At 34.7% G+C, this 18,986-nt stretch overlaps 1 protein-coding gene across 8 annotated transcripts; it reads left to right on the top strand.

The window, feature by feature from the left end:
- Window positions 1–597: 597 nt before the first annotated feature.
- LOC137813967 (transcription factor TGA2.3-like) lies at window positions 598–7,296 on the top strand. 8 transcript variants are annotated; one of them, XM_068616469.1, is made up of 12 exons: window positions 598–937; window positions 1,424–1,589; window positions 2,232–2,335; window positions 3,258–3,331; window positions 3,436–3,627; window positions 3,820–3,870; window positions 3,951–4,010; window positions 4,162–4,239; window positions 4,381–4,432; window positions 4,985–5,256; window positions 5,540–5,788; window positions 6,632–7,296. In XM_068616469.1, exons 2-12 carry the CDS (start codon window positions 1,486–1,488, stop codon window positions 6,776–6,778), a joined length of 1,383 nt encoding a protein of 460 aa, XP_068472570.1. In that variant the 5' UTR covers window positions 598–937; window positions 1,424–1,485; the 3' UTR covers window positions 6,779–7,296. The 8 variants fall into 8 exon arrangements, with proteins under 8 accessions (XP_068472570.1, XP_068472566.1, XP_068472571.1 ...); XM_068616465.1 differs by having other exon boundaries at window positions 718–937; window positions 3,430–3,627; XM_068616470.1 differs by having other exon boundaries at window positions 809–1,037.
- The last annotated feature ends 11,690 nt before the right edge of the window (window positions 7,297–18,986 follow it).

Here is an 18,986-nt window from a genome sequence, read left to right as displayed (position 1 = left end):
TGTTTCTCACTACATTCCTGATAAAAAAAATTCAAATAATTTATTATTTGAATATTATATATAAATATATATGCAGTGTCTATTGAAAGAATCACATGATACTGTACTTCATCACAGTGGTCTCCATTAAATTTCTCAACCATAATCTATTAAATATTAGAATAGAAAATTAAAAAAAATTGGAAGGTATTTTCTGATTTTGTATCGTTATCTTTCAACCCCTTTCATTCCAACAGACTAAAAAGAAGTCCCTTTTGAATTGCAGTCTAAAAATTGAATTGAAAATAAAAAACAGCATTGCTTGAAAAAGAATGAAGGAAGACGATATGAGGAGTGGTGTGGCATGGCGTTGGGATGAAAATAGAAGCGCAGGGTAAAAAGGAAGATGGAAGCAAAAAACAAAAAGCGGTAAAGTTAACTGAAATTTGAAGAATTTAAAAAGGCAAGTTAATATTTTTTTTCAAATGGACTAGAGTTTCAGATGAAAAGGACGTATGCAAGAAAATGGAATGGTCTGAACGTCACGCTTCTTCCACTCTCTCTCTCTCTCTTTCCACCCTCCATACATAAAATATTTATAATTACACCAAAAAGATCAACTTGATGACACATGATGCTCCTCTTTGAGTGTGTGGTGTGGTAATAAAAACATAAAATTTGTTTTCAATCATAAGCAACAATCACCGAATAAATTATTAAAAAAACATATAAAAATTTGCCAGGGTTAGAGATGAAATTGTACTGTATAACATCATTATATTATAATAATAAAATATTAAAGTGCCACTCCTTCAATCAAAAAAGTCAAAAAGTCTTGGTATTTATCGTCAACTTGCCATTCGTTAGGGTTTGCAGGGCTATTATTCCATCGGTTCTTCTTCTGGGTGTTGCTTAAATCCTTGGAAAGTTCATTTATTTGCGATTTTCATGCGACCAGGTTGTTCAAGATCACTTTTTTTATTTTTACTCTTTTTGACATCAAATTTGGGGCCTCCCTTTGGCAAGTTTATGTAGTTGTTGAGCTTTGTTTTTAGAAGGTGGGCCTTTTTGTTTTCATTTTCAAAATTAGTTTTTTTTTTTGGGGTTTTTATTTTGATGCTGCGGAGGCTTTGGTTTTGAGTTCCAAAATTTTGTCTTTGTTTCGAAACGGCGTACGGAGAGTGATGCTGTCTCAATGTTATTTATTTATTTTTTCTGTTCTTCCAACACTTATTTTGGTTCCAATGTTATGATACCGAATTTGTGGCTGTTTTGTTTTGATTCCTGTTTCCCGAGCTCAAACGAAGTTAGTTTGTCTAGAATTTTACCTTTTAGAAGCTTGTTAAATTGTGACTTTCTTGTTGAAGATTGTGTGCTCCAGTTTCTCTTCTTCTCTTTTGGTGGGTTTGACTAAAGTTGTGTGTGCCTTGTGAAATGGGTTCAGGGTCTTTTGGGGTTAAGGTTTGTGGAGAGATATGATGGTCGTTGTGCTGAGCATGGTTACTGATGGGTAGCAGAAGTAGAACGGTAAACGTTACCAGTAAGGACACCAACAAGGTTGTGAACGGGATGCCAAGCTACGCTCCTCCATTGCCTTCTTCTAGTTCCATGTAAATTTTCCAGAGGACCCTTTTGTTGCTTAATGTTTATTTTTGTTCTTTATTGGTCTTATGATAATTTCCCGGGATCAAGTTTGTTTTGTTTTATAATTCTCATGTGGGTAAATTGTTTACACGGTGCCTATGTTTTCTAGTTTAGTGTAACCCTTATGTAACTAACTGAAACTATTCATGTTGTTGGGGGAACTGTGATGTGTTGCTGGTGAAAGGCCCGATTGGTTGCAGAGATCAGAAATAATAAAAACTATTTTATATTTAATTTATCTGTTTATTGGAGATTCTTTATTCTATAGTGGAGGCAAATTATCCTGTTCACTTCATTATGCTGATTCATTCATCCCTCATAGTTTCTTCTATATAATTCTTGGAAGTTGAAACTATAAACACTGTACTGTAGGGTCTTATTTTCCGTTCTTGGTGGCTTCATATTTTCTTAAAAGTTTACTATGACTTTTTGTGTTTTTGAATTTTCTCATGTATTTGTTATTAGATCTTGAGTATCCAAGTATGACTTCTCTTTAGCTTGGAAACATGGACTTTGTCAATGACTCCATAGCTTTCTCAGTCTTGCTTGGATGGTTGGCTATGCATTTCAGATACTTCCTTTACATGTTGTCATGATTTTGGTTTCAGGGGCATAGAAGCAACTAATGTTCATCCTTCCCGCATTTCTGAATTTGGAACCCTGGAGCAATCTCTTGGATTTCGTGTTGAGGATACCATTAATCTTAGCAGAAGTATGTTGCTTGTGTTTTGATCTATCACTGTTGGACTCTATTTTTGTGTGGTATTTATGGTTTCTGTGAATTGCGGTTTTGTTAATTTAATATCTTGTCTCACAATCCCATTCCTTACATTGTTGTACTTGCCATTATGTATTTAAGGAAGAATAATATATATTTTCAAGTGATTTCAGTTGTTTGTGACTTGCTCCTAACTTAAGTTCACCATTCTATATCTTCTACCTCTTGGGGTAATATTTTTATTTCTATGAAAGATGCGGCTCACTTTATGTAGTATTCTGCATGCACTTATCAGTTAGTACTCAGGATTCATTTGTTTGCCTTTGGTGCCAAATTAGATTGTTGTATTCCAACTAAGGAATAATATGACATTCTTTTCAGTTCTTCCCTTAAGCTGTTTTTTAAGATAAGGATAGCATTTTTTTTGTATCTTGTGTAGTTAATCTGTTAACTTGATTTTGTTGTGAAATTTTATTTACCTAAGCACAACTTTGTGAATTCACCACGGTGTAGTATTCTTTTTCCACATTTCTGTGCTTGATTGTGATGTATAATTTATATTGGAAATTCATATTTTCTTGTATGGTTTTCTCTTAGTTGTTAACATAAACCTTCACATTATTTCTACCTTAAAATCTTTATTCTCTACATTTCCCAGAAGAAATGCTTGTTTCCTCTACTATGATCCTTCAAAACCAATTACAAGATGTAGGATTGTGGTTGGAATAAAATGGCTGGACATTAAAACAGAACTCTGTTTGATTTGTCTCAGAAAACTTGTCTGTCTGTGTGTGTGTGTATATATATATATCAGTTTCAAAATATTAATGGAAATGTACAATATTGAATTTTTATCCTCCTTTTGGTAACTTATCCAACCTTTATTTGCCCTTTTTGTTTTTATATCGTCTATCAGATCCAGTGTTTAGTCAAATGAAATCAAATAGCCAAGCTCTAGGTGCTGATATTCAATTTGGAGCTTTAAATAAGGTAATATTTGTCTTGTATATATGCTTTTACTTCCTAGAATCAACACGTTACAAACTATAATGAATTCTCTCATTTCATACTCTTTTCTTACATGTAAGGTGCAGTCAATTGTAACATCGGATATAAACCTCTCTGCTGCTATTGCTGGGTCTCAGACATTGGCATTACAGAAAGATGCACAACCAACTCTTGCTTCAACATCTGGTCATCGGGAGAATTGGGGAGAGACTAACATGGCTGATGCTAGCCCCAGGACTGATACTTCAACAGATGACACAGAAGACAAAAATCAACTGGTACTTATTTTGCTTGTGTAATATGGTATATTCTGCACGTTGGATTTAGTTTCTTCATCTATTTAATGACATTTGGATATGCTCCCAAGAGTTATGACATTAAGAATAATTTATCCTTCCAACTTTTTATCATAAATATAAAAGCATGCTTATTTGTACACTAAATTATGGTGCTTCATTTTTGTTTGGCAGCCTGAAAGGGGTGAATCCAGCGATAGATCTAAAGATAAATCAGATCAAAAGGTTGTATGCAGTAATTGTGTTCAAATAGGATAAGTGTTTTGTTATTATGTATTAATTTTTCTTTTTTATTTTTCATTCAGACACTAAGACGTCTTGCTCAAAATCGTGAGGCTGCCAGGAAAAGCCGATTGAGGAAAAAGGTAAGGCCTTTGTGTTAATTATAGATGAACTTGTAAAATTATTATGATTTGGTTAGTTGTTCAATGTGCTATATTGAGACCCAACAATTTGTCATATGTTTTATACATATTTCCTGACTTCTTTTTTAAATTATTCTTTCTATCCATTCAGGCATATGTGCAACAATTAGAGAGCAGTAGGCTGAAACTGACCCAACTTGAGCAGGAGCTCCAGCGAGCCCGCCAGCAGGTTTGTTTTTGTACTTGTATTATACTGTGTCCTCTAATAATTTGGTACCTACCATTTGAAGTCCCCTTTTTTTGTCAGCTTCCATTAATTGGATTCTATTACTACATAAGGTGTTACAATTTGGTTATTAATCTTTTCCAGGGAATATTTATTTCAAGCACTGGAGATCAGGCCCAGTCAATGAGTGGAAATGGTATTTAAACATCTTGTACAATCTTGGAAAATTCCGTTTGATTAAATTATCTTCTTTTTGGAGTAGTTATAGTTTGACATTCAATTAAGAATATGTGCATCCTGAAATTTGTTTAGATGTAGATTTTTGCGTTGGCAATTTGGTAGAACAACAATATCAAATTTCGTTCACTAACCAACATGGAATTTCTATAAACCAGAATATCTATGGCTGATTTAAGTGTTCCAAGAAGTTTTCTGTGATATGATTCTTTTTCATAAAACAAAACAAACCATTGTTTGTGTAAAGATATAGAACCATCTATTTGTTGGATACACTTATGATGGTTCCCATTGTTCATTGACAAACATCGGTTATTTGGTTGCATAACTGTATGCCATAGAACTTGGTGTTATTTGCTGTGGTTCATTGCATCACACCTAAAGTCAGGTCCACTGTGATTTTGAACTCTGACAACATGGTACTCAATAGCATGGATGGTCATGGCAGGGTTTTGCCAAAATTTGTGTTTTGTTTCAAATCCTAAATCAATTTAATCATCTCGTTGTACAGGTGCTATGGCATTTGATGTAGAGTATGCTCGATGGTTAGAAGAGCATAACAGGCAAACAAATGAGCTAAGGGCTGCAATAAATTCCCATGCTGGAGATATTGAACTTCGAACAATTGTTGATAATTTCATGGCTCAATTTGATGATATCTTCAGGCTGAAAGGTATTGCAGCAAAAGCTGATGTTTTCCACATTCTGTCAGGAATGTGGAAGACTCCAGCTGAGAGGTGTTTCATGTGGATTGGAGGCTTTCGCTCGTCTGAACTCCTCAAGGTGAAAAGTTTCTCATTTATCCATGTTCTGTAATTACATGCTTTTTTCTAGTTTGAAAATCGCTTCACTAATATGTGGTCTAACATTCATTGCATTCACTGCAACAAAAGAATCAAAATAGATATGACCAATAGATATTGAAGAGAAACTTTCCAATTGTAGAAAAAATTAACAATTTTTTAACAGTTTTATCTTGACAATAATTGACTCTAATGTTGAGTTTTAAATTTCATTTACCTTTATCATGTTATGCCTGTCTAAGATTGGATTGACACTGTTGCAGCTTCTTGTGAGTCATTTGGAGCCTTTAACTGAGCAACAATTGATGGGCATATACAATTTGCAGCAGTCATCCCAGCAGGCTGAAGATGCTCTTTCCCAAGGGATGGATGCATTGCAGCAATCACTGTCTGAGACATTGGCTAATGGTTCACCCAGCTCATCGGGTTCCTCAGGAAATGTGGCAAATTACATGGGGCAAATGGCTATGGCTATGGGAAAGCTTGGTACTCTAGAGGGTTTTCTTCGCCAGGTAATCAATCTTCCATATGTTTTTCAGTTTAATTCTGTTATCAACTTTTATCTTTTTGAACTATAAAGAGACGTCAAGCTTGGAGTTAAACTGAGTTTAATTTATATACTTCTTTTCAAAACAATAGTCTTTTAAGGTTCTGATACACATTAAGAAATATTTAGTTAATGCAAATTTATTAAAAAACCACTTTGGTGTCTTTGTTTTAATTTTAATGGTTCTGCATTAATTGTTCTTAATTATATGTATATCTAAGGCTATTGTTGGAAAAATACTATTGTTTTGGATAAAAGAAAAGAAAGGATATAAAAAAGACTATTATTTTAGAATCGAGGGAGGAAGAGGCTCTAATTGTAAAATATTTTACATGAATGTGTCAAATCTTATTTGATTGAATGTGTTTTACATGGAGTTTCTTGTTTCTTCTATCAATTTCTTTTCCCAAAAAGAAAGATTATGTTTCAGCTTTGAAAAAGAATTGTCTATTTGTTAGAAAGTCTGACAAAGGCTATAAATAAATAGGATATCGATATGGCCACATGATGTGGAGGTTGTGTTGCTTCTTGCATACAAGTTGTGTTAAAAAAACACCACTGACTGACAAATAAAATGAATTTAGATCGAATGATTAAAAATATTACTGTTACCAGGACTTCATATTCACACTTCCAAACAGTGTTCATTGCGTATTTGCATGCCTTAGGTGGAAGATGCTAAAAATGAGAGCCTAAACGTATTTTGTGACATGCATGCATAAAAATTGGACCTAAACTATTCCAAACATGATGGATTCACTCATCAAATATCAGTCATCAGTTGATTTTATCCTTTTCATGTTGCTAGGCTGACAATCTGAGACAGCAAACACTACAACAAATGCTTCGGATATTAACAACCAGGCAATCGGCTCGAGCTCTTCTCGCAATTAGCGACTATTTCTCGCGACTGCGAGCCCTGAGTTCTCTGTGGCTTGCCAGGCCAAGGGAGTGAAGCATTGCAAGGCTCCATTTGTGGTCTTATTTCAAGCCTGATGAGATGACCCTCTTGAAGACTTATGATGATTGAGTCATGTGCACTAAATGAGTTCAATGGAAGGTGGTGTATTGAATTCCTCTAGAAGCCTAGTTCTGGTGCTATAAACATTAGATGCTATGATTTTCTACTCTGCCAACTGCTGGTGTGGTGCAACATTTTTCTTTAAGCTTTTCTGTGCTTTCAAAATAGTCTCAATAATTTGATTATATAGGTGTATGATAGATAGAAGTTGTTGAAGGGGAAAATGTAGAAATAGTATCTGTATTGTAGGTTATAGTTGTTCAATATATTTCAGAAATCAGCCTTTATTTGAGGGGGGTTTCCTCTCTTTAGTTTTCATTTCATGTTTAATGTTTTGTGGTTGCTTGCACATATGGCTCCATATGGGTGTATGTATATGTATATATATAGGTTCTCTCTTGGTATATTTATTAGAAGGACATTACTAACTAGTAACTCAATTTGTTTCATCACTTGTTTGTGTGATTTATACACTTTCATGAGAAAAAGTGATTGTCTCTTTTGGAAATGCATTTTGGAAACTATAACATTTATGGACAATTATAAGTTTTCATGAAGTTGTCTCACGTGGGGTTCAAGTACAATGATGATTTCTCAGGCATACTTATGGACATTAGTACTTTGCCGCCATGGAGTATATAAATCTAGAAAATTCTAATTGGGTTTCACTTTATTAAATAATAGGTGTAAATAAGTACAGGCACCTATATTAAAAGAATACTATATTATTTAATTAGCCTATTTAATACATTAATGAATTAATATTTTTAGTAAAAAGAACATATTGCTCTTCACTTTCTACAAAATTTATATAAATATTCTCCATAATATTATTATTAACCAAATAAAATTTTGTTATTTATAAAAATCATATTTTTTCGGGATCAACAATTTAGTATTTTTTTACAAAAATTCCGTCTAACATAAAAGAAGTCAAAGGTGAGTCTCACTCAACAATATTTTAGTCCTTCCACTTTTTAATGGTCTGATTGATTTGAGAAGAGAAATATATAAAGATGAGAATCGAGTAAAAGTACGTTGAAAAAAGAGAGAAAGATAAGTAAGAAATAAAATTAAATATATAGTTATTTGATAAATTAGAAATAAATGAGAAATAGAAAAAAAAATGTTTAAAAATATAACTGATTTGATAAGAAATAGAAAAATAGAGGTTATAACATGTTTAGTAATGCAATATTTTTAAATATCATATTGGTAGTTGTAGTGCTAATTTTTTGGATTGTTTTTTAAAAACAATGTTTTTAGTATTATAATAACCCTACAAGATTCTCTTAGGATTAGCTAGAGTATAGCATCTTGGCATATATTTATGTTGATTACCAAACAGTACCACTTTAGCCAATATATAAGCTATTCTTGATGCTTCAACATCACCTCAGAATCAATTAAATCATACAATTTCAACCGTTAATTCCTTAGATTCTGATACTATTGCATACAATGTGGTGTATTTCTAGCATCCATCATACAAAAACCATTATGCTACGATAAAAATGTTATTAACCTTTTTTTTTATCAAAGGAAAAGGTTCATAATTGGCCTTAAGAAAAAATGGAAGAAGAAGGAAATAAAAAGGAGTGTACTCAAATTATGCAAGAATCTTAAGAATGGTTATAAATCTATGAAGAATCTTTTATAATTGTTTCCATTACATTTTCATTTTCTATTCTTTTTTTTCTTTTAGTTCCATTATTCACTTTAATGTTAAAGGTATTTATTGCAAAAAAATAATTTGTGCCTACTATGTTTTCTCTTTCAGTATTATCTTAGTAAGGATGAGTTTGGCATGGTTTCCTTTCTAATATCTCATTTAAATCGTGATTTAAACTTTTCAAGTTCTCATTTTCAGTTTTCATTTCTTTAATAAATTTAATCAATTAAATTGATTTTCTACTCTAAACCACCCAACTAGAACATATGAAGCTCAAACACTCCTCTTAAATGGCGTGTCGCTGTCCGATACTCGTATCGGACATCGACACTCGTATGACACCTGTAGGACACGTATCCGTGAAGTATCCAATTCAAAAAGTATTTGTTAGATTTCTAACAATTCTAGTACGGTTCTAACACAATTTTAAAAAGGAAAAATACATTAATTTTTTCAAAATTCAAACTTTATTGTATAAATTGTTATTATGATTATAAAAATAAGAAATAAATCCTTATGAACCAGTCATGAAAAACATCTTTCTACTCCAAAATATAATTTGGAACATACTTGTACACATAAATCTTTATTATTAATTTATATAATTCATAATTATATAATACATAGATCCGTGTCCCTGTGTCCTACATTTTAGAAATTTTACGTATCTCCATATCCATGTCCGTGTCGTATCAATATCTGGACTACATAGATTAGAACATTAGAATTTTACTCCTCCAAGCATTCCCTCCTCAACCCTAATCTTACATCCTATACAATTCTTCAATTTCTATTAAAGTTTAGTAAATTTTTGCTGCACTTTTAAAATCTTTCATTTCCTAATAATCCCGTCACCAGCCCTCAAATATTTTAATGGTAGTAATAATTTAAGAGTTTAAAGTACAAAATCACAGGTTCTTTTTTTCATTAATTTTAGAAATAGAAAATAAAAAGACTTAATTATGTAATAAAATATGGCAGAACACATAATAGAAATATCTGGGCTGGTATACTAAAACTCACAGGCAATTACTTCCTGCACTATAATACTGCACCCAATTTCAGTATGAAAAGAAAAAATACTTTTAAATAAATAGAGTTATACATTACGGATATTCCTTTATGAAATGTTTCTGGATTTTGTTTTCTGGAACGAATTTTATGTATTACTGATTTTTTTTATCCGGAATGATATTTTGAATTTTGAATTCTGGATATACTTTTTTGAAATGTATTATTTTCAGTTTTGGATTTTCATTTTCAGAATAAAAAGAATTTTTAGAAAAAAAAAATTATGTTGAGTGCAGGTTAAAAATGATCGGGGAAGAACTTGCCAAACTCACATGATCAAGAAGAGGCTTTTGCTTCCTTCACCTAATAAATTTGAACAAACACTTTATCACTAGCATGAAATGACAAAAATATTTTCTTTAGTTTTTAAATCTGTGCAGGTGGAAGTCAAAATGTATTATAGTTTTGATGTTTTGGAATATATTTTTTGATTTAGATTTCGAGAACATTTTCTGGATTAGGTTTTATGTAACAATTTTCTGGAATAACCTTTCTGGATTTTGTTTTTCGAAATCTCTTTTCTGAAAAAAAATATCGGAATGTATTATTTATATTTCAGATTTTTCATAATAGGATTTTAGTTTTTTAATTTTATTATGAAATTTCATTTTCAGAATATAAAAAGTATATTATAAATTTCCTTTTCTAAAATGTATTTTCAATTTTTGGAATGAAGGGCAATTCTAAAATTTCAAATTTATTGAGTGCAAGAAGCAAATTTATTGGGTGCAGGAAACAATAGTCTTAAGAAGAATACCAAAAACCAATAACAAGAGTTCAGAGGTTTTTGCTTCCTGCATTTTCATAATTACTAATTACACTTCATAAGAGAAAAAGAAGAGAGAAAGAGAGAGACTTGTTCCAAAAGGTATTACATATATTTTGGAAAGCTTGTTATGAAAATCGTGTTTCAATAATTTTGTTATGGAGTGCATATCTTATGTTCTAGAAAGTTTCTTCTTGACATCTTATATGTTCTTGAAAGTTTATTCTGAAAAGCTTATTCCATAATGCATTTCATATCTTTTAAAAATTATATTTTAATCTTCATTCCATAATTAACTAATTGCCGATGAAATTTAGGGTTTAGGCTTTATGAAATTTACATAATTTTTCATTTTCTTCATGCAATCTTATATTCTAAAAAGTTCTAAGACTATTCATTCTAAATTTTACAATCTAGCATACAAATTTGTATTTTGGATTGTGTAATCTGGAATATTGTACAATTCGAAACTCAAATTTTAACTTCCAAATCCTATAACCTCGGAAATCTCTCAATTTCACATTCCAAAATTTTTACTTATATTTTATTACGCATATGTCACGAGAATAATATTATGAGACCATTTACCTAGTTCATATAAATTAAAAAATTAAATTTATTCAAAATTTATATTTAAAAATATATTTTTCATTAATTTATAAACAAAAGTATTTTTATTCGAACTGATCTGTAGGTCAACCCTTATACGAGACGGGCCAGTAAAGTTACCTGCATATTCTACGCGAGGCAGGCCAACCTAATCCGCATTGCCATCCCTAGGATAAAGAGAACACAAATGATATGAATTTTGATATAAAATAGCTCAAATAATGGGTAGTAGACGCTCAACATGGCTTCTAAATTCTACAGTTTTGAAATGAAAATTTGTATTATGAATTATAAAATTCATAATGTATTTTAATGACTTATGAGTATTCTGAATTGTAGAATTTAAAATACATTTTAATGACTTCTGAATTGTAGAATTCATAAGACAAAGTTGATTTTGAATTCTACAATTTGAAAGTCATTTCTGAATCCAAAAAATTACTTTCGAATTATAAAGTTTAGCAACCAACTTTTTATTTGAATTCAGAATACAAATTTGACTTTCGAATTTATGATTTTCAAATTCTAGAATTCAAAATAAAAATTTGGCTTTCGAATATTATGACTTTCAAATTGTAAAATTTTGAAAACCAACTTTGTATTCCAAATTCAAAAATTACTTTTAAATACAGATTATAATTTTTAAATTATAAAATTCAAAATACAAATTCACAATAATAGTTTTAGAATTACAAGAAATACATGAAAGAAGAAATTCCCTTAAAAATTATATTGATCTAAAGTCAACACACATTAGAGAGTCATCAGTAGTTGTTAATTGATAGTAGTTGTTAATTAATTGAAAGAAAGACCCACAATTCAAAGGTTCAATTAAAAATATAATTATCCAACAAAATAATTGAAAATTATTAAGTAATTCAGAAACATTCCAAGTAATGTAATTTTTTTAAAGTTCTATATATTAAAAACGTATAGTATTCAAATCAAGTATTAAATTTGTAACTCTTGAGTACATAATACAATTCGGTTTGGTTAATTTTTTCATTATCATTAAGTTTACCTTCACAATATACTCGAACCCACGTTGTGCATACTAATTAGCTACCACTAGCATGTTATTATTATATTCAAAAGGAAATCAATGAAGGTAAGTTGGAAGAGCCTACATAGAATGGAATCCCTTGAACCTATATTACTCAATTATTTAAGAGTTTAAAAGTATATTTGGTAACACTTTAAATGATTAAGATAATTACAAATTTTATATTTTGATTGAATTAGATAAGGGATAAAGAGAAAAAAATAAGAAAATAAAAATAACAAAACATAATTTTATTATTTGAAGGAAGAGATAAAAATGAATTTAGGAGACTATTAAAAATTGGACTTTATGTCTAAATCAATCTTGTAAAATCAATTTATAAAGTGAGGTTTGGATCTACTTATATACTGTCAAATGTTATTTTATCCCTAATCAATGTGGGATCTCCAACACAGCCCCTCACGTTGATGAAGCTACTAACTTGTGCGTGAAATTATATATTTATAGGTGGTCCAATAGCGGTTTGATAGCAGATGGTTTATTAAGTCCAATAAACTCTCACTAGGATAGATTATGAATGACATTGATACCATATTAAGAAGTGAATTTTAAGTCTAACTTAATTTTATAAAATCGACATATAAGGTGAGGTTTGCACCTGCTTATATACTGTAGGAAATGTCCTTATATCTAGTCGATGTGAAATCTCTCACATATAGAGTTATTCTTTGTTTGTTTTTAAAATAAAGTGAGATGACACTAATTACATAAATAAGATATATATTATTATTATTCAAAGGTAATAAGTGAGTAAATGGGTACAATTTTGAGTTAAACAAAGTTCCTATCCCATATTTTATTGAGTCATAAAGTAGTTTCTGTTTTAAATTCTATCTATTTTCTTTTCACCCATATTTTCTTTCTAAAGAAAGTTGGATAAACAATTTCACGCGAGGAGGTGTGAATTTTGGATCATTGTGTTGAAGATGGATGTGGCTCCTTCAAGTCAAAGTGTTTGATGGAGCAAAGTGTGTGTTTTGCTTTAAAGATTGTATTTGTTCTTAAGTAGTAGGATAAAGTGTGTTTAAAGTGAGCTTTTTGCATCGTGACCCACCTCTTAACCCTAATTAAGGTGATAAGATCAAGCACAATGTTTTCTAAATGTTTTTCTCATGTTTTTCCCAAAATATGCTTTACTGCACAAAAAATGAATATGTTGTTTCTCAAATGAATAGATTATTTTTTATCTGGTGTCTTGTTTTTTTTAGAAGTTTTTGATAACTTTGTTTTGTGCACCAAGCAACTTGGCTCACCCTTTTCATGCTATCAAAACGATTGAGTTGCAATAGTTTAAAATCTCTCTTTGTCTTTTTGAAAATAAATCTATTCATTATAATTTCAATATTTTATTTTTATAATAGCTTTTTTAAATTGTTTATTGAAAATCTGTTATAAATCATTCTCTATATAAAAAAAAGTCATAACTCACTAGAAAAAGGGTTGAGAAAACAAGTTTGAAACAGAGATTAAGAGTTTTCAGAGAATTCAAAAAGAATTTGCACGTGTTCTTGAAAGAGTTTTTCAAAAGAAATATGAGTGCTTGTTCTTAAGAGACCTAAGTTTGGTAGGAGGTGCTGTCACTGTTTTTGCAAGTTGTTCTACAAATCTTTTATGTATTCTGCATTCTCCTTCCAGGTGTATTCAATTTCATCTTTCTATTCTTTGTAATTGTGGTTGTAAGACTCTTCTTGATAGGGTTTCTTGAAGAGTTAGGAGTGCTGAAATAAGGTTTTCCAGCTAGGTGTGCTTTGTTCTTGTAGGATTCAAGAACATTAGGTAGTGTAATTGTTTTGCACTGTTTCTTAGTGGATTTCACCTTGGAAAAGGTGAGACTGGATGTAGCTCATTTGAGTGAACCACTATAATCTTGTGGTGTTCAATCTTCCTTCATCTCTACACTCATTTATTGTTTCATGTGGTAATCTGACAGAAAATAAATATGTTCAGTTAAAATTGAATATGTTCTTTTTGGGTTTGTTCATACTGATCTTGATTTTTGGAAAATCAATCTAAATATATTGTTGAAATCAGTGTGTCTAATTTGGTGATAATTGAAGTATATTGGTCTGTGAAAATTAAGTACATTAATTGGCAAGATTCATTGATATGTGAAGTTTAATATTCACAGATTGTATCTTGTTTCAACTCTCTGTTCTTCATCTGTGCATATTAAAGTGATACATTGCATGTTGATAAATTCTCTCAATATCTGGAAATGTTATAATTGAAATACTGTTATGTTAAAGTAAGCAGAAAAATAAATATGTTCTTTCCAATATAAATCGATTCTTTTACTCTGTTTTGATAAAAGACTGAATCTGTTTGAAAATTTTAAAAGCTCAATTCAGCCCCCCTCTTGAACTTTGACACTATTGATAATCTTTTGCAGGTGGAATTTTCCTCATCGTCTTCAACAACTTGATGATTAGTTCTCAGAGTCACAACTCGACTTGCTAGACAAAATACATTTTTGACCTCAAGATATCTACAATTTTTTCAAATAAGAACAATTATCAAGAAGTTATAATTTAGAATGATACTGAATTTGATTTTTTAAATAAGGTTGTAAATTCAAACAAAATTATAAATAAGAAATTATATTACTAAAGAGATCAACCAAGTTCTTTAGTAAAAAAATGTTATGAACATAGTTAATCAATGTTTTGTACTAATGATATATTTATCTAAAAATTAAAATTATTAAACTTTTGTGAGAGAATAATTAGAACTTTTTATCAAACATTTTATTGAAAATATTTATAAATTTAGCGTATTCCTCTGTTTGTTTATATGTGAATAAATAAGTAAAGGGAAAAAGTAAATTTTAAAAATAAAAAACTAAACTTTTAAATTCTTTTTATGCTAAGATTAAGCATATTAAGCTTGTTAATGTTACTTTTTCGGGATGAGAAATTATGTAAGATTTCAAAAAGAAAAAATAATATGACTGTGACCATTGATTCCATAAAGACTTATATCAGATTATCATGAAACTCTTCTAATAAATCCATAAAAAAATTATGTATCTAACATTTTTGTTTTGAAATTATTTGGTATTAAAACGAGGTATAGAAAAGTCTTACAACCTCCCCGGGTTATTTGGAGTTTTCTCTTGGTTGGTTGGATCATAATTACTGATCCTGTCAGTTGACCAGAACGCAAGAGCCTTGCCACGCCAAAGGTATTCTTCCTCTGGATCGGCTTTGCACCACGCTAGCTTCCGTCCTTCACACCTCGATTCACCTCAAGAACCTGCAAAAGACAGAGTGGTGCCGCTGCGGCCGATCGCGCTTCGACGCTCAAGTCAGTGACGAAACCACCAAAACTCTAAGAGAGAAAAGCTAGAACTCAAGGAACCGTGCAAAAACTCTCTCAGTGTACTCAAGTATTCTCCAAGCGCAAAGAAGTGTTCTAAACGCGCGTACCTCAGAAGTTCGTTAGAATCTCTTATATACCTGTGCACTTTCTCTCTCCTGACGGTTACACATCTGAACACGTGGCTCGAATCCAGCTGTACACGTATCACCATCTGGAGCGTCCTCTGGTTGAGCGTCACTTCTTACTCTTCAGGCTGTTCGACTAAGTTACCCATGCAAGGAGTAACTCGGTGTATAGATGCCTTAGAGCGCGATCTCTTCTGTGTGGCGAGTACGGGGTGTCACCATGCACACCTTCCCTGTGGTCTCGCCGGCCGCCATCATAATCTGCTTCACTTGCTTCACCGTGCATGTCCTGGTAAGCTGTTCCCTAGCCTCAACCTCTGGCTAGCTAGGGAATGATCATATGATAACTTCATCCTTCGCACTCGTGCCCTTTGAAAGCTTTGAACAAGCTTTCCTGATCTTTCGGCGATCTCTGATCACTTGGTCGCCTGGGTTCGCATCCGGTGACTACGACACAAACCTGGTGACCGCCGGTTTAGATATGCTAGAGATCGGAGCACGCCAACTTAACGATTGGCGACTACACGAGCTCCCCGACTTCCTTCCCTTCTGTCAGCCAGGTGTTCCGTTCAACACGCCTATATTATCGCTTGCTGCCACGTCATCACTTCCGACTACCTGGGCGGTACACAAGCTCCCCAGTCTTAAGCGAAGACTTGTTCAGCGAAAAGACTAAGAGGTCACATCACTGTCGATCTACGTGGCGCTGGCACGGAATTCCAAACGTTCGTTCCCTCTGCTTTTCTGACGCTCCACCAAACCCCTTTTTCCAATCGCTCGACACGTGGCTTCATCAACGGTCATCTTCAGCTGTCGCTTGCACTTCCGAAAACGTTCGAAAAACCCCTAAAACCCTTTGCACTTCCTACTATTCCATCATCTTTCTGCATTCTCAAAAGTTCTAAGTATTTTCTCTGCATCCCACGACGCTCCTCGACTCTCTCAATCTCCAACTCTCTTCAACTCTCATCCGATCATCAAAAGGTACCCCTTTTACTTCTTCTGTTGATGTTTGTTGCATTTTAACCGATTCGCATCATCCATTATCTGTCTGGTGCATACGTTGTGGGCTGTTTTCTCCTTTTCTCCCCTCTCGTAACTTAGGGCTTCGTCTTCCATCACGTTCGTCCCAACGAACTCCTGTTCGTTCGTTCTCCTTTCTTCGTCCTCAATCGAGTCGTTCTCTGTAACCTTTGTTCATCCCTTTCATTTTCCTATGCAGTTCCTGCGATGGCTCATACAAAATCCACCGCGAGCCCTCCTTCTTCGTCGCGAAACCCTCCACCCCAAGCGCGTAGGGTTGCTCCTGGGGCAAATCCTCCACCAGCGCGTAACCCACCACGAGCATCTGGCGCTCCTTCTTTCCAGGCTGAGAGGCCTGCAACTTCTCACGCCAATCCCGCTCAGGCAACTCCGCCAGTCGCCGGAGGCGCCCCCTACCTCCAAAGGACTACAAGGGACTCTACCCTTGGGCCACCTCAACTTTGTTAAAAGAGACTTCCTCAATAAACACGGAGTTGGGCGTGCACCGACTAAGGAAAGGGGACCAATCCGAGCTCACATTCCATAAGGAGCACGACATCAAAATGGCCGTGCTGCCCTGCTTCCCGGGTGAGCTGATCTGCGCGGACGATAAAGCGAACAACGACGAGTTGTTCTGCTTCATCTACGCGACGTTCTTCAAGAAGGTGAAGCTCAGACTTCCCTTTACTCGCTTCGAGCGAGAACGGTTAACCGAGCTCGATATCGCCCCCGCCCAACTTCATCCCAACAACTGTGCGTTCGTAAGGGCGTTCCAAATTATGTGCGCACACTTGGGACTACCAGCTTCAGTTGACGTTTTCCTCTTCCTGTTCGAAGCTAAGAATCCAGGAGACCGCCTCTGGATTAGCCTGAATGGGATTGTTGGGAGGTCAATCCTCTCAATCTTCCAGCAATCTTACAAAGATTGGAAGGGAAAATTCGTGAAGGTGTGCGCAAATGATCAAGATCCCTCCCTGCTCGACGGCTTCCCCTTGTATTGGGTACACAAGGGGAACAAAGACGCCAAAGAAAGCTTTAGGAGGCCCAGAAGTCCCGACACCATGGGCGAGCTAGACAAAGATCTCTGGCTTTTCTGGAAGAGTGTAGCAGCTGCCAACATCACCTTCCCACCGCTTCAATAATCTCCTTCGAGTTTCTCGAGGGCCAACTTGAAGCTCAAATAGGTTAGCCCTTACCTCGACACCAAGGTTTTCGTTTTGTGTTGGGACTGACTTCGCATTTCTACCATCTATCATTGGGCGTCCTGTTTGTTGCGTACTGGTCTTGGTTTTTAATTCATGTGCGACTTGTTTACGTTATTCGTGCATATACTCGTATATTTTGCCTTTGCTTTTGTGCTTACTCATCTATTTTTTACCTTGTGCAAACCTCATGTTGGGCAAAGGCAAACTAGCTGAATTGAGGGCGATCGCCCGAACTCACAAGTTGGCGATGGGTTCCCAAACCGTGACCAACTCGGTGGTTGAGATCGCCGCTGCTTAGGGCAGATCTCCTCCCCAAGGTCCAACTCCTCCGGAGACACTGCCCGCCCCCCAACGAAAAAAGCTTGTCTTGAGGAAGCCAAAGAGGAAAACTCCTCAAGTGGTACAAGAGGATGAGGATGACGAGGCGACTGAGGACGGCCTCGTCACCAAAAGAACAAGGGTGGCACCCTTTTCACCACCCGCTCTCCCAACACCAACACCGCCAGTCCAAGCAACACCCTTGGCGGTCGCGCCCCCTGTGGTTGAAGGCAGCGAGCCTAATTTCATAGAGAACCCTCCAAGCGCCTCCACGCCGTTCGTATATGCTGGAGAGGGTCCTCCTTCAACCACCTCCATTGCTGGGGCCGCACCAGGTGGAGATGAGGGTGCTCACAAATCTCCAATCCTCATAACAGAGTCCCCGACTTCACCACCACGCCAAGAAGCCCCCCTTGCTCTATAGACTCAAGAGGGTGGTGGTGAAAGTCAGCACCAAGCTCCTCCAGCACCTCCACCGGCAACAACTGCAAGCCTTCCCCCCTCCATCGAAGAGGTCTGGGGGCCCTTCACAGCTAAACTAAAGATGATGCCAGAGGATCTCCCCTCAATCATAATGAAGGTTGTGAAGAACTCGAGCAAGAAGCTTCAAGACGAGAACTCAGCGCTCCAGGAGGAGAACCGCCTGATAAGGATTGAGGCGGAAAAACTGTCTTGCAACCTGATGATGGCAGAAATCGATCACTCAAGGCTGGAGGACGCCATGAGCGCTGAGCTAAGGGGCGCACGCAAGGAGGCCTCCGATCTGCGCCAGAAACTGCATCTCCTAGCTCAAGAGAAAATTGAGCTGGAGAGTAAGCTGGTACCCTACAGACTCAAGGTGGCCAACTTGGAGGCATCAATGAAAGCAGATGCGGCCAAGGTGGAGAACCTTGAAAAGAGGTCAGCTGATCGGGAGGTCCTCCTGGGGAAGGTCGAGAAGGAGAGGGACGACGCCATGACTGAGCTCGCCAA

Source organism: Phaseolus vulgaris, chromosome 1, assembly GCF_000499845.2.
Source record: "Phaseolus vulgaris cultivar G19833 chromosome 1, P. vulgaris v2.0, whole genome shotgun sequence".
In the NCBI taxonomy this organism is placed as follows: domain Eukaryota; kingdom Viridiplantae; phylum Streptophyta; class Magnoliopsida; order Fabales; family Fabaceae; genus Phaseolus; species Phaseolus vulgaris.
Note: the sequence above shows the minus strand (reverse complement) of the source record. Positions and strands in the feature narration are given on the sequence as shown.